The following is a 14,735-nucleotide window of genomic DNA, read 5'->3' on the forward strand; positions in this document are numbered from 1 at the left end:
GACTCTTTGGAATTGACTTTTCTGCACCAAGAGCTGCTGTGAGAACAGGGAAGGAGAGTTGTATGTAAGACGACTGTGACTTGACTGTACTTGGTAGTTGAACAGTTAGTGGGACAAGACCAAGAAAGGATAAACATAATTCTTGGGCTTCACACTAGAATGATGGCACTTCAGAAATGGATATCTGGAGAGGAGGTGACACAGTGGTCTTTTAAGATGGCTTTCTGTGTTTTCAAGTAAAAGACTCTCCAACTCTTTGATTCTTTGTCCTGGACTCAGCCACATATGGCCCATGCTGGATTTTAATCCTCAGGCTCTAAGTAGAAGTTGGTGTTATGAGCTTCACCCCTCTGCTGTGTGAGAATGATTGCCTGTCTTGCTGTGGAAGAGGTGGCTATGAACCAGCCAGGATAGGAGACCGACTGAAAGGCAGAAGTGGAGCCCTCTTTGCTGTGGTAGAAGAGAAAGGCTTTCTGTACTTTGTTGTCACTGTACATTTCCATGATGTCTACATTCTAGGATAAGAAAGAAGCTTGTTAACAGGGAGGACCAGGGGAGGGGGTGGTAGTAACTGAGCACAGTGAGTGCACATCATGGGAATGACCACTATGCCCAATAGGAGGGACATGGCTTAGGGTTACAGGCAAATGAAAAGGTAGAAAGCTATCAAAACAGGCACCCACTAGTTTCCAAATACCCTGGCTTTTTCCCAGAGTCCCGTGGTGCAAGGGGTTACTGATTCTTTGAGACATTGTGTTCCCTGAAAGAGAATGGGTTAGAAATAGAAGGCTTCTGGCAGGCATTCATCTACAGTTTTGTGCCAACCAGCCTGAGTACCCACCTCTGAATGAATTTATGCATTAAAATTTCCATCATTAGCCAGGGATGAGACTTTTAACTATGTATCTTTTCTTTTAGCACACAGATATGAATATGTACTATGAAAACTCCAGATTAGCAACCCTTTGCCTAAGTGTGACATATTAGCATCTCTGGGGATGTCTAGGAGGGAGCTACTCAGGACTAAGGATGGAGAAGCCACTGTTCCTTCACTTTTCAGAAACATTTCCATGATGAGTTTGATGTTCTGGTTTTCACATTTAAATCCTGTTCTCTGTGGCTTTAAAAAAATGCTGTATCTACTCAGTGGCATTGTAACTTATTTGGGGACCAGCTAGGTAAGGGTTCCTTCCTTATTCTGAAGAGTGAAAACTTACAGGGATATCATTTTTATTCTGTAACCTGATAAGTTACCTTAAATAAAAGTCTATCTGGTATACCTCCCTCACCAGCAGCAGTTACTCACCTTAAGCTGCAAAGTCGGTGTGCCCCCATTTTCAGCACAGAAGAGGCAGAGACTTTGACTCTCGATTCCCAGGATAACTAGATTACCTTTTTCAGTATCTTGGAATTCTGTGTCTCTACATGCTATCAAGCTAAGGCTGACTGGAAATACAAGGAAAATGTGGTGGGTATCAGGCTCCAAAAAATATATAGTCTTTTGATCCACTCTATGAACCCTCCAAATCATCATCATCATCATTTCCCCCAACAAAGCTCCCCACATTAGCCACATAATAGTAATTACTGGTTGCTCTACGAGACCAATTTCCTTTTTCTTCTTGATACCAAAGCCTCAATTGCCACCTGTGCACATTGTTTCTTAAAAATAAAAAAATTAAAATATATTTTACTACCTACTACCATTGAAGCTAAATATAGTCATGCACTTACTGTGGCCCATGATATATGAGTGGAAACATCCTGTAGTGTTTCTAAAATTGTTCCTTAAGAGACTAGACTTACCTGGAAATACTTCATTTGTCACATCTTGTTACCTACATCAAACACTTAAGTGATAGCTTAGGTAAACTTAAGGCTGGTGAAGCAGAAAGGTACAATCCTTGGCCCCTGGTGGCATCATGGAACCCAGCCTGTCCTGGCCCACTGGTTTTACATATGGAAGAAATAAACCACTATCTTATTTAAGTTTTCATTGTGTGAGTTTTCAATCAGTCTTGAGTAAATTTAATTATCTAATAATTTAGGAAGAAATTCCCAAGAGTCTGGACATTCTGTATCTATTTTATGGCAGAGGACAGGAAACAAATCCATTCAACAGCTATTTATTAACTACTCACCTAAGTCAAAGCACTATGTGGACATTGGAGATTTAACTTAGGGCAAGAAATGAAATACTCCACTCTAAGTCTCATATATTGAAGGCTTGGACATTACCTGGAGGCACTATTGAGACATAATCAGATCATGAGAGTCCTGACTTCATCAATGGATTAATCCATGAAGGAGTTCACAATTGAATTAGTTCAAAATTGGATGCAGGAACTAATTGGTCACTGGTGATGTTCCTTTAAAGCAAGAAGGTCAGAACCTCCCCCTGCAACTTCCTGTCTACCATGAGGAGGGCAGCTCTTTTCCACCATACCATGTGTTTGTCTTGACACAGACCTAAAAAGGGAATGCGGCCAGCAGAAGGCTCTGAAAACTCTGAACTTACTAGCCCAAATCAACCTCTAAGTACTAGCTATGGTGACGGTGAGGATAAGCTGCCATACTAATGAAAAGCTGACCAACACAAATGGTCTAGTAAGAGAATTGCGAATGAAGAGGAAGTTTTAGTATTGAGACAGGGATATGATATGAGAGGTCTCTCTGTGGTGGACAAGGTTAAGAGGGAAATTATATAAAACATGGAAGTTTTAAAGAAGTGAGACAAGACTGACGTGGATTTCCTTTTGATGGGAAGAAGGAATGTTTTATCACTATTAGAAAAGAAGATGCCAAGAGAAAAGAGTGGGTAAGTTTGACAGTGGCAAGATGGGAGAGTTTGAATCTATGGCTATGAGTAGATGCTAGTCAGAATTTAAAGGAATGCCATTCTAAAAAGAAACTTAGTGACTGTGGGACACAAGTCTTTCCTATTTGAAGACACTTTAGTGAGGGGTATTGTTGGCCCCTTTCACTTTCATTTCTATGTATATGTTTTCCTTTGTAACAGGAGGACAATCTTTTTCTCCTTGCCTTTCCTCTGAACATCAGATTGGTGAGCAGGTAAAGAATGGCAGAAGACTTATGCAGGCTCATGTCCACTCGCAGTAAACCTAATGGCTCTTCAAGAGTAACAGTACCCTCCCATGTCACTTACCAGGCTTGACATTGTTCCTAGCAGGCACTGCTGTTAAAGAATTTCCTGTTAGGACCCACACCATCTGTTGGGAGTCATGGATTTTGTAGGTTCTGGGATATAGCTGTCCTGCCAGATAACAGAAAAACACAAGACACAGCTGTGGGTATAACTGGCTTTAAGGTTTGGGCCCCATTCTATTAACATTGAAATGTGAATTTCTGTGATAGATACTATTTTGAGAAAAAATGGCCATGAAAACAAAGGAAGAGAAATGGGGCAAGACTGATTTATAGATCAAGGCACAGGAAAGAACTGAATACATGCTTGGTTGCAAGAGACGTTCGGCGTCTGCCAATTCTTCTGGGGTTATCTTTACCTGATTTATAAAGTCTCTGTATATCAACAACAACCAAAACTACTAAAACCATTCATCAGTATGTGTATAATTTCTTTCTTTATCATCTTAATCTAAATGAACAAGCAATCCTTTTTTAACATAATCCTTTATTGATTCTTTGAAATTTCACATCATGCACCCCAATCCCACTCTCCTCCCAGCCCCTTCATATTTGCCCCTCACCCCTCCAGCATGTCCCCCGAAGTTAATTCAAAACAAAACAAAAACTCACTTCACTCTGCCATCTTTCCAACACCTTTATTCATCCTAGTGGCATTGGGAGCTGCAGTGTCTCTCACTTTTGTCTAATCAGCCCCACCCACAAAATGTTCATTACAATCAGTCATTGGTCTGGTTCAAGACTTCCAACTTCTGGCACACCATCATCACTGGGGCCTCATTGAAACTCCTCTCAAACATCCTGTTGTTGCCCCAGTCATGGAGTTCCTGTGGTTATCGTTCCATGGGGCTAGTCCCACACGGATGCCCAGGGTCTAGATCACATCTTGTGGCCATGTTGGTGTCTGAGAACCATGTCCCAATTAGTGTCAGGCCTATCTGGGTGGTCTGCATAGTTATATGGGACTATGGTGTCATCTAGACCCAGGTTACTTCAGTGGGTCATGTCTGGGTCCATGGCCCAACAGCAGCCAGGGTCTGGCCTGATTTTCCATGGCTTGTGTTAATCACAGGGGGTCATAGGAACTATGTGTTTGGAGATCCAAGGGCAGTGCTAAGCCAGCTCTACCCTCTCAGTGGCCCTGGGATAGCTGAACCTTCCCCTTGCTGGACACTGTAACAGGAGAGTTGACCCCACCCACCATGGAAGAGATGATTCCTCCCCATCCCCACAGACAAGGGAGTGTTTGCCCCAATAGCATGGGCCTTGAAGAGCTGGCCCTGCCCCACACCTGAGGGTGTGGGGTCCCAGTGGTCAGGCACAACCAGCTCAGCTATCACCCAGACCCACAACCTGGGCCTTATGTTGGCCCACCCTAACATCTGCCCCACCTATGACTTGCTGGAGTGAGTGAAGGAACAAAGCAACTCTAAATATAACTATTAAGACAAGAACTAAGAGCCTTGAGGTTTCAGTATGTAGGTTTCTGAGTATTTCAGCCAGAGTAAATAGATTTCTGGTTAAGAAAGTGAAACAGGCCCCTTCAACTCTGTTGTGAAACATTGTTTATGATTTAATAAAGCTTGCCTGGTGATCAAAATGCAAAGCTAGCCACACTAGCCATAGAGGCTAGGCAGTGGTGGTACACACCTTTAATTCCAGGACTCAGGGATCAGAGACAAATGGATCTCTGTGAGTCCAAAACCACCCAGGGCTACATGAGAGTGAATCAGTCTAAAAGAGAAACAGAGCTCATGCCTTTAAATCCTAGCACTAGAGAGATATATAAGGAAGAAGCAAAGGGTCTCATGTGAAATTTAGTGTCCAGTCACAGGGAAAGCGAGATCTCTATTTCTGCCTTAGTAGAGGTAAGAACTACCAGTTGACTGCTTTGCTTTTCTGATCTTCAGCTTGAATCCAATCTCTGTATTTTTATTATTCATACTACCAAATTGGTACCCAACATAAAGGTATGAATTCATGAAAAAGCTACTTGCCTGTGGCTTTGAAGCCACCGGTCCCAGGCCAGAGCTGCACATGGAGCTCCCACTGGAGTTCCTGCCTGGCTGACTAGGTTTTGTTTTGTTTTCTCCCCAAGTCTCTGAGTGGGTCTAGGATTTATCTGTTGCAGCCTCCCTGCAGGAAACTCTGCAGGCTTGTGGGCTCCAACACTGCAGGAGTTAGCTGCTTTCACACATTCCCCAGTGTAGGTGCACGGTTCTTTGGTTTCTTTTCTCCTAGTGGGTTGTGTGCTTTCCCTGGACCCCCTGGTCCCCCATCTTAGGATGCTGCCAAACAAGGTAGCTGCTCTGAAACCTGCTCAGGCTTCTACTGTTCTATGCAACAGCAGACAGCTTTATACTTCACCATCATCTGAATCATCACCGACAGCAGATTAGGTGAGACAAATGTGAATTCTTAAAGAAAGGGATTAGCCAAAAAAAGTTTTTTCCCACATTAAAAAGTGGGGTGTTAGTGGTGCACACCTTTAATTCCAGCACTTGGGAGGCAGAGGCAGGTGGATCTCTGTGAGTTCAAGACTAGCCTGGTCTACTAGAGCTAGTTCCAGGACAGCTTCCAAAGCCAAAGAGAAACCCTGTCTCGAAAACCCAAAAAAAAAAAAAAAAAAAAAACTGGGAAACACTATTACAATTGGAGAGAATTAGAGGTCTCTTGTATGATTACACAGTGGATGGTTTAAAATTGGAACAAGTAAATGAAGGGATAATCAACTTAACTGGGATTGACATGCTGTTAATTATCATTTTGACAATCTTGGTTGTCAGTTTGATAATTTTTGGTTTATCTCTAAAAAAGCTGGTTAATATGAGTGCCAACAGTGCAGGCCTTAGAAAAAACTTATTAAAGCATGTCATAGAGATATTCAAACCCAGACAGAGAAACTTAAAGGAGAACCAATCTCAGCATTGCATTTTAAGGTTAGAGTGGAACAGTCTAAAGTCTTTAGAAAGCCAACCTTAATATATCCAGTAACCTCATAGGAAGTGCCAAATGATAGAGGTTCTTTAAGAGTTAATTGGATGCCTGTGACAATGATAGATTTAGGGAAATTCAAGGAAGCAGCAATCTCATATGCCATGCATTCACCATTTGTGGAGCAGATGTTAAACATGTGGTCAGTTTGTATTAGCATTATCTAAACTGGATAGATTTGGTTAAAGCTGTTAAAGAGCCTGGTCCAAAATTGCAATGAACTACCTGGTTCAGAGAAGAGGCTAAGACTATTGCACAATGGGCTAAAGCTGGAGGCATGGATATCTCCCAATATAAACTTCTTGGAGAAGGAAATGATGCTACTTTAGAAAAGCAATGTCTATATGATGACCACACTTTGGCTTTATTCCATGCAGCAGCTTTCAATGCTTAGAACAGAATTGGGGAAGTAGGAAAGAATAAAGAATCATTTATTAAAGTTATACAGGGCCCAAAGAAAACTTCACGGATTTCTTACAAATATTGGCTTCAGCAGTAAATAGAATGCTACCAGATTCAGAAGCTAGACAAATAATAACTGAATCTCTTGCTTTTGAAAATGCTAATGCACAATGCAAAAGAGTAATTAGGCTTTTAAAAGCAAGGTCAGCACCTTAGGGGGAATGGGTCCAAGATGCAACTAATGTTGAAGCTCATGACCATGATGATGCATGGATAGGAAAGGTGATTTCAAAAGGTTTGAAGAAAAATTGAAATGTCAAGTGTTTTAATTGTGGCAAACAAGGTCACTTTAAAAGATCTGATAAACAGGGCATTCCTAGAAACTGTTTTTTCTAAGCATAATCCAAACAAAACACCCCCCCTTCTGGATTATGCAGAAGGTGTAGCAAACGTAGGCATTAAACTAATAAATGTAGATCAACAAGAAATATTCAAGGTAATCCTTTGCCATTGGGAAACTCTTTGAGGGGCCTCCCACAGGCCCCTATGCCAAATCTGGTTCAGTTGTTTCCTGTCACCATGGAAACTCCTTCCCAGAGCAATTAAAGAACTTAAGCCTATTGAGAAAAAAAAAACATACTGCTCTGGATAATAGAAGAGCTTAGAAGCTAAAACAAAAATTTCAGGAGAAATCACAAATCAAAATTGATAAAGATTAGATTAGGAAACTCCCCAAAGTTAGAGTTGGGGAAATGTTTTGTTTTCGTCTTTTCAGGAAAAACAAAAAGCAAACATCTTGAAGAATTTAAAGACCTTTGGGCAAATAAGCATCCAAAGTAGAAGGGAGAACAGCCCAGAAAAAAATTACTAAGAAAAGAAAGAATCTGATCTAATGCAATTTCTGAAGTCTCAAAAAAGAAGATGGAACCCCACAATGATGATTCCACTAGGACTGTGACAATGCCACCCAACTTAAAGATCAGCCTCAGACTACAAACTTCTCAGGACAATTTCAAGGTGACCAGCTGATGACTCAGCTCCACAGACACTGCTTAGAACAATTTCGAGGAGGCTAGCTGAGACCATCCAGCCTCACATAATACTCCTGCCAGGACTTGAGACAAGCCCTGCACGTTCCCATTACCAGGAGACTGGACAACAAATGATACAGCTACCTCTCCCAGGACTTGACAATTAACCCAAATTTTTCTTTTCAGGATCCCCTAAAGATGATGTGGCCCCCAGATAGCAGGAAGTAACTTTAATACCCACATTTCCAAAAGGTGAGGTATGTGGTTTTCAGTTATTCAATAGGTCATGAATATTTGTCATTGGTGGGATTGGTTACAAGTTGTTATTGGTAATGGTCAGGAAAAACAGCTAAACACAGGAGATTAGATTCAAAGTTTTTGTTTTGAAAAGAGGGGGATACAGATATAATAGGACAAAAGGATAGATGATTGAATCTACTCTGAAAAGAAAAAAAGGAGGAAATAGATATAAGATAAAAAGATAGATTATTGAATCTACTTCGAAAAAGCAACTACTAGTTTTAAATATTTTATATTGGATTGGAATTAATTTTGTTAAAACACACTGTACATATGTTTCCAATCTTGTTCAAGGTATTGTACCTATACATCCCATTTAACAATGTAATGCAAATTTCTAGTCCTTGAACATTATTATTATAAGCTATATAGAATAATAAGGAAATACAGGTTAGTAATTAGTCGCCTATTATAATTGAACTTGCAGTCATATTAGGCATGTTTTCAAAGTCAAACAGAGATACATTTTAGATAGACAGGTAGTCTTCAAAAACTTGTGAGATCCATAGAATACGGCATTTAAAATGTTTTAATAACATAGGTTCTTTTTTTACTTCTACTTCACAAAAGCTGATGGAGATCAAAGAAACTCCACATGGAGTTTACTTTCCTTGGGCAAGAAGTGTCCTTGCCTCAACTGCTGACAGTGTGCTGTCCAAATAGGACAAACAGGACACAAAAGAGAGTGACTGCCAAAACTTGTCAAGACAAGGCAGGACAGTCCTTCAAAAATCCTGCTTCACAGAAAAGTCTGTCAAATATGCTAGGCCTATGGACCAAAGATGGATGCCCCAACATTGCAGAGGAACCCTGTGTGACTGTCCAGGCAGTCAGCTGTTTCTGTCATTTCTCACACTTTTTGGAAGTCACTTGCTCTCATTTCCTGCTTTCTCAGTTAATACTATTTCTTTCTCAGGTCTCTGGGGAGTTGAAGACTAGATGGTTATAGTTTTCTTTGCTTACCAGACTCAGAAAAGAAACTCCCTAAAGAGGTATAAAGTGTAAAAGTTTGAGAGACATTAAAAGATAATTTGATAATGCAAATTAGAATATAAAGTTAAATTAGGTACAAGACTTTGGACTTACCAAAATAAAATAGATAACAGAGGATTTTCTTTATCAAATGTAAATGGACTAGACATTGTTAATGTACTTATTGTCTATATATTGTATATAGTTATTATACTTATTATATATAGTTTTCTTGTGCTAGTTGTAGCCTTCTTCTTTGTATTAAACAAAATAGGGAATTGTGGTGATATATTGTTTATGATTTAATAAAGCTTGCTTTGGGGTCAGAAAACAAAGCTAGTTACACTAACTAGCCATAGAAGCCAGGCAGTGGTGGTACACACCTTTAATCCCAGGACTCAAGAGACAGAGACAGACGGATCTCTGTGAGTCCAAGACCACCCAGGGCTACATGAGAATGAATCAGTCTTAAAGAATAACAGAGCTCATGTTTTTAATCCCAGCACTAGAGAGGTATATAAGGAAGAAGCAAAGGGTCTCATGTCAGATTCAGTTTCCAGTCACAGGGAAGACAGGATCTCCATTTCAGCCTTGGTAGAGGAAGAACTACTGGCTGACTACTTTTTCTGATATTTGGCTTGAACCCCAATACCTGTCTCTGGGTATTTTATTATTTGTGCTACACAGCCCTATTGTCTTTGGTGAGAGTAAATGGAGATGATCCAAACAGGTTTGTGGTTCGCACTTACTTTCTTTGCAGTCTTCAGAGCTCTCTTGAGAAGGAAAAAATTTACTAGATTGTGGAGAAGAAGCCATCGTTGCCCAGCCCTGAGAAAGAAAGGGAAAAGAAAAATAATCTTCTCTCCAATGCTCCTAGAATTTTATGAAAAGTATTTAGTAAGAGCTTCCCTAAGCCCTCACCCCATGTTCACATTGAAGTGTCTTAATGACTAATCTATTGTATTTATGTATGTGAGTATTTTGCTTATCTGTATGTATGTGCACCAAGTGTGTGCCTGGTGCCTGTGGAAGTCAGAAAAGGAAGTTTGATCATCTGGAACTGGAATTATAGACAGTTGTGAGCTGCCCAGTGTGGGTGGACCCTGGTTCCCTGCAAGAGCAGCAAGTGCTCTTAAGCACTGAGCCATTTTTTTAGCATCTAGAGTAATGTTTTAAAATGTACCTATACAGAGCATATTTCAAGGCCAGCAAGCCCCATGTGGAAGCTCCCAGCCCTTTAGTGACTGGTGTGGTCCTAGGTCTCCAGGAGATGATGGTTTTATAACATCATCCACCACCACATCTGGATGATGAGGAAGTTCCATCACCCCAGGTGCTTTCTTGTGCATTGAATCACTAGGCTTAGAGAAAAGCAGGGTATGCTCTCCACATCTGTTTTAGCTAATAAATCACTACACTTAATGCTTTTAAGCTGAGAATTTATGAGCATCCGTCAGCAGACCCACCCCTCTGACTTCTGTATTCCTTTACTCTTCATCCAGGGAGGCAGCCACCTGTCCAGGACCCTCAGCGCCTCACTTCAAAGTTGTCTTTAAGCAGGAAATAAACAAATTGCAAGCAGCATTTTTATTATAAGCAATTTTAATTTCTCCAATACCTTGTACCTTGGGTCAAGGTCTCCAGAAGCACACAGAACTAGACAGAAAGCAGTGAAAGTTTCCCTTAGAAAGTTCTAAATAGCAGAAATTACCTTTGTCCGAAGACGTTCTTGTCTCTAGAATCAAAGCTTTGGCTGCAGCTGTATCAGCAGGCACTGAGAGCCAGTCTAGGACTCTGGGGCTTTTAATTAGCAAGGCAACAGCTCTATCTCCTGACCCTGGGTGTGCCCACTTTAGCAAGAAGCCTGCGCTGGCAAGGAGGGCCTGTGAGACCTTGGAGGGGAGGCAGGGAGGTAATACAGGTGTAACTGGTCTGGGCTCATGGAGAAACAAAAGCAAAGCACACACCAGAAAACATTAATGAGGAAACAGGCTAGAAGTTGAGTCACATGGAGAATATGGGTTCTGGACTGCCTTGAAGCACAGGTGTGGTTGTCTTGACTCAGTGAACAGCAGGACACCAAAGTGCAATTTGCATGGCAAATGTAAATCTGTAAATGTAGCTATGTAAATGTAAGCATGGCAAATCTCAGTCCTGATCTCAGGAGTTTCACATATTAGTTGGCCACAGCCCATGAGAGCGTCTTCTGTTTCTGATGAGGTTGTGAGGGTCCTTTCCTGAGTAATCTTTTAATCCTCACGATAGTCCTTCACAGGACGTTGAACTTAGTCACAGAAGAAAACCAGCCTGGAGAAATGACAAACAAGTCACATAGCCAGTTGCACTGCCCAGCTAAGTATGAAGGCTTCTCTTGGGTGCTGTGTAATGTCTTGATCTTCTGCATACTGTATTAGAAACACCAAGAGGCCTTGGGCTTCACTCTTCGTCCAGGGAGGCAGATGAAGATGCTATGAAAAACTTCCAGGTTTGTGAGATCCTATCTTTGCAAGCCAGGTTAGATGCAGCCTGGACATTGATAACAGAAGGAAATCTTTACTCCTAGAATAATATTGTGGATCAGTGCTAAACACTTAGAACCCTATTCATTCTGTTCCAAAATTTTCTCTCTGATGTTCCACTTTGAGAACTCCCAAATGTGAGTCAGGGTTGTATTCTCTGAAATCCACCATTAAATCTTCCCCTTGGAATCTTTCCATAGTCCCTAACTACTGTCCCTGTCTGGCCCTCAGTGTAACCACTTAACCAAGAACCTGGACTGGTACAAAAGACCTGTGAAGAAGGGAAGCAATACAGGTGTGACTGGTGTGGGCTTCTGAAGAAACAGAAGCAGAGAAAACATCAGGAAACTGCTTTTCCCTGAATTTAAATGCCCACCCAGCCATGACCATGATAAGATAGAAATATGGTCACATCGCTTCCCTGCTCAAAACTCTCAAACGTCATAGTAGGAGTCTCAGAGCTCTTAAGTGTCACATCATTGTAGGATGCTCAGAGCTGTTACCATGATCACCCCCAACCCACAGGACCCACCCTTCTTTCTTTCCTTGCTGCTTCTGCTGCTACCCTAAGATCTCCCTGGCTTCAGTTCATACTGGACGATGCTAATGCTACCCTAAGATTTCCCTGGCTTCAGTTCACACTAGACTGATGCTAATTCTCCCAGATTGCTCCTATTTAGACTATTAGGTGTTTGCATTTAGGCCTTGTTTTCTTTGAAAACAGCCTCACCATTACAGGGTTTTTAAAATAACAGGTCATTGTTTTCTTTCTAGGATGATGGAGGCTAGTCTGTTTATTTCTTGCCAGAGTCTGAAATTCAATTATTTTCCAGATAGTTTTGTATCACTATGATTATTTGGGGGTAACAATTTGTTGTGACCTACAGCTAAGGCATTTGGAAAGAATTCGATCCTTATGAGCTTGCTGTTAAGATTTGACAGGTGGATGTGCAAGCATTTGGTTGAGGCCTAATTGTTTTGTATTTCTCAAATAAGTCCATCTAAATAACGTACCCTGTACTTTCTGAATTATGAAGTTTCCCAGGCATTTGCTTTCTAATCTTTTAGAATATTTTTATCTCTAACCTTAAGGACAGAAGAAATTGGATCAAACCATTACACAAAATCCTTATAACACATTTTTAAATGATATGAAATAATTTAAACTTAGCCTCATTAATTAAAGACACTTGAGGCCAAGGATAACCAATAAAAAATGTAAAGATATAAATAACAAGTGAATTGGTAAATTGAACATAAAACAATGTTTACACAAGAAGATGGTAAGGAAGGAATAAACAGAAAATAGCAAGATGGTAGCTATTAATCCAGCTACATCAATATGCAAATTAAATGTAGATGTTGTAAACACACCAAATCAAAGACTGAGTTTTTCAGATAACATAGGAATGCAAGAACTAGCCTGGCAGTAATGGCATAAACCTTTAATCCCAGCACATGGGAGGCAGAGGCAGGCAGATCTCTGAGTTCAAGGCCAGTCTGACTTACAGAGCAAGTTCCAGGACAGCCAGGGCTACACAGAGAAACCCTGTCTCAAAAAAACAAAAAACAAAAAACAAAAAAATTCAAGATCTAGTTACACATAGTGGCTCATGTACATTATGCCACCATTTGGGAGATTGAGGCAGGGTGCTGCTTTAGGTTTGAGGCTAGTCTGCAAAGATAGATAATAAGTTCCAGGCAAGACTAGTATAGAAGGCCCTGTCTTTAAGAAAAATTGCATATCTGTAAGAAACCTAATTAAAAATCTAAAATATAGCTGGGTGGTGGCAGTGCATGCCTTTAATCCCACTACCTGGGAGACAGAGGCAGGTGGATATCTGTGAGGTCAAGGCCAGCCTGGTCTAAAAAGTGATTTCCAAGACAGCCAGAGCTGCACAGAGAAATCCTGTCTCAAAACAAACAAACAACCCCTCCAAAAAAAAAAAAAAAACCTGAACTGTAAAGCCATAGATGAAAGTGAAATGATTGTGATACCACATAAATGCCAAAAGGAAGTTGTAGTAGCTATATCAATGCTAAGAAAAACAGATTAACAAGGAATGAAGAGAAACAGTTCACGGTGCTTAAATGTGGCAAATCTCCCAAACACAGAATAATTTGGAATGTTTATTTGCCTAATAACACAGCTTCAAATAATATGATTCAAGAACCAGTGGGGATAAAAGAACAAACAGACATCCCTCCTATTTCTTCTGTGAATTGAACACTCCTTTCTCCATAGATAATAGACAAGGAAACAGGTAGTAAGGAATGCTGATGAGGTAAGACACAGACCTGAGCAATGCTTTTTGCTGACTGAACCAACGTGTTATTTATACAACATTTCACCTGACAACAATAAGAAGCATCCCAGACCTGGGGACAAGGAATGAGGGCAACACAGAGGGAGGGGGGATAAGGAGAGCTAAATCACACTGAAGATATTTGAAAAAATCCATAGGGAGTCCTATTATTTCATGGTTACACAAATTATTACATATAATGGAGGCTGTGTGCGTGTGTGTGTGTGTGTGTGTGTGTGTGTGTGTGTGTGTGTGTATACATATATACTTTAATTGGGGTTATATTACTTAGGGTGACTTACTTCCCCCCCCAAACCATAAACTACCTAACAAAACCCCCAATGCCAGGCATGGGAAGCCTTCTTTTAAGTTGTTAGTCAGAAGAATCTTATAGACTCCCAAAACAGGCTCTTGCCATTGCTTGGTGCTTTCCAGAGAAAGAAGAAAAGACCCTATTGCCAAAGATACCTTTCATTTCAGCAATAGGACTTGGAGGAATCTATCTAGATCTGGCCTGGGACCCTCCTCCTTAAGAGTTGGCTCTCAGTATTGGAAGAAGTAATGTAAGCTACTAAGGGAGAAAAGTAGTCAATAGTCCTCTCTAGCTAGAATGCCCATGAACCACAATGACTGACATGGCAAGATATTCCAAAGGTACAGTAGCAGTGCTTATATCTTGGCAGTAACCAACCACCACCAAATTGGACGTAAGACCTGCTCAATTCATGCCTGATGCTGTAAATTTAGCCACCTGTCTATGATTGGTTGACGCCATCGACCCCAGAATTCCTAACTGTATTCTAAATATCTACCCTTGTATCCACAGACAAGTGCCTCACCCCTCACCAAGGAAGCCTCTTTTTGCACCAGATGGTGTTGAGAGCCAAAGATCTCAGGGCTTGGCATGAGATTCTAGGCCATGCTTGGCTGGCCACATAGTTATATATTAACCTTTACATAGCAGCTCCTTAGAACCTCAGCTCAAGAAATCAGTCATCCCCCCTACTTCCACCGACAGGCTCAGTCACCTAGACAACCCTTCCTGG

General features: G+C 40.9%; 1 protein-coding gene across 1 annotated transcript; it reads right to left on the bottom strand.

Annotated features, from left to right (window-relative positions):
- Positions 1 to 302: 302 nt before the first annotated feature.
- On the bottom strand, positions 303 to 9,680 carry Il36b (interleukin 36 beta). The gene is made up of 4 exons (XM_027422725.2): positions 9,614 to 9,680; positions 3,167 to 3,274; positions 1,307 to 1,446; positions 303 to 515 (listed from the first exon to the last, which is right to left on the bottom strand). The coding sequence occupies exons 1-4, from the start codon at positions 9,678 to 9,680 to the stop codon at positions 303 to 305; spliced, it is 528 nt and encodes a 175-aa protein (XP_027278526.1).
- Between the last annotated feature and the right edge of the window lie 5,055 nt (positions 9,681 to 14,735).

Source organism: Cricetulus griseus, chromosome 6 (genome assembly GCF_003668045.3).
Source record: "Cricetulus griseus strain 17A/GY chromosome 6, alternate assembly CriGri-PICRH-1.0, whole genome shotgun sequence".
In the NCBI taxonomy this organism is placed as follows: domain Eukaryota; kingdom Metazoa; phylum Chordata; class Mammalia; order Rodentia; family Cricetidae; genus Cricetulus; species Cricetulus griseus.

Bases quoted from the DNA above. Each gene is read 5' to 3' on its own strand.
- Il36b (XM_027422725.2), bottom strand. From the start codon at position 9,680: ATGGCTTCTTCTCCACAATCTAGTAAATTTTTTCCTTCTCAAGAGAGC. The intron at 3,275-9,613 runs GTAAGTGCGAAC...GTTATCTGGCAG, and splicing joins CTCTGAAGACTGCAAAGAAA to GACAGCTATATCCCAGAACC. The intron at 1,447-3,166 runs GTAAGTGACATG...TTGTATTTCCAG, and splicing joins TAGGAACAATGTCAAGCCTG to TCAGCCTTAGCTTGATAGCA.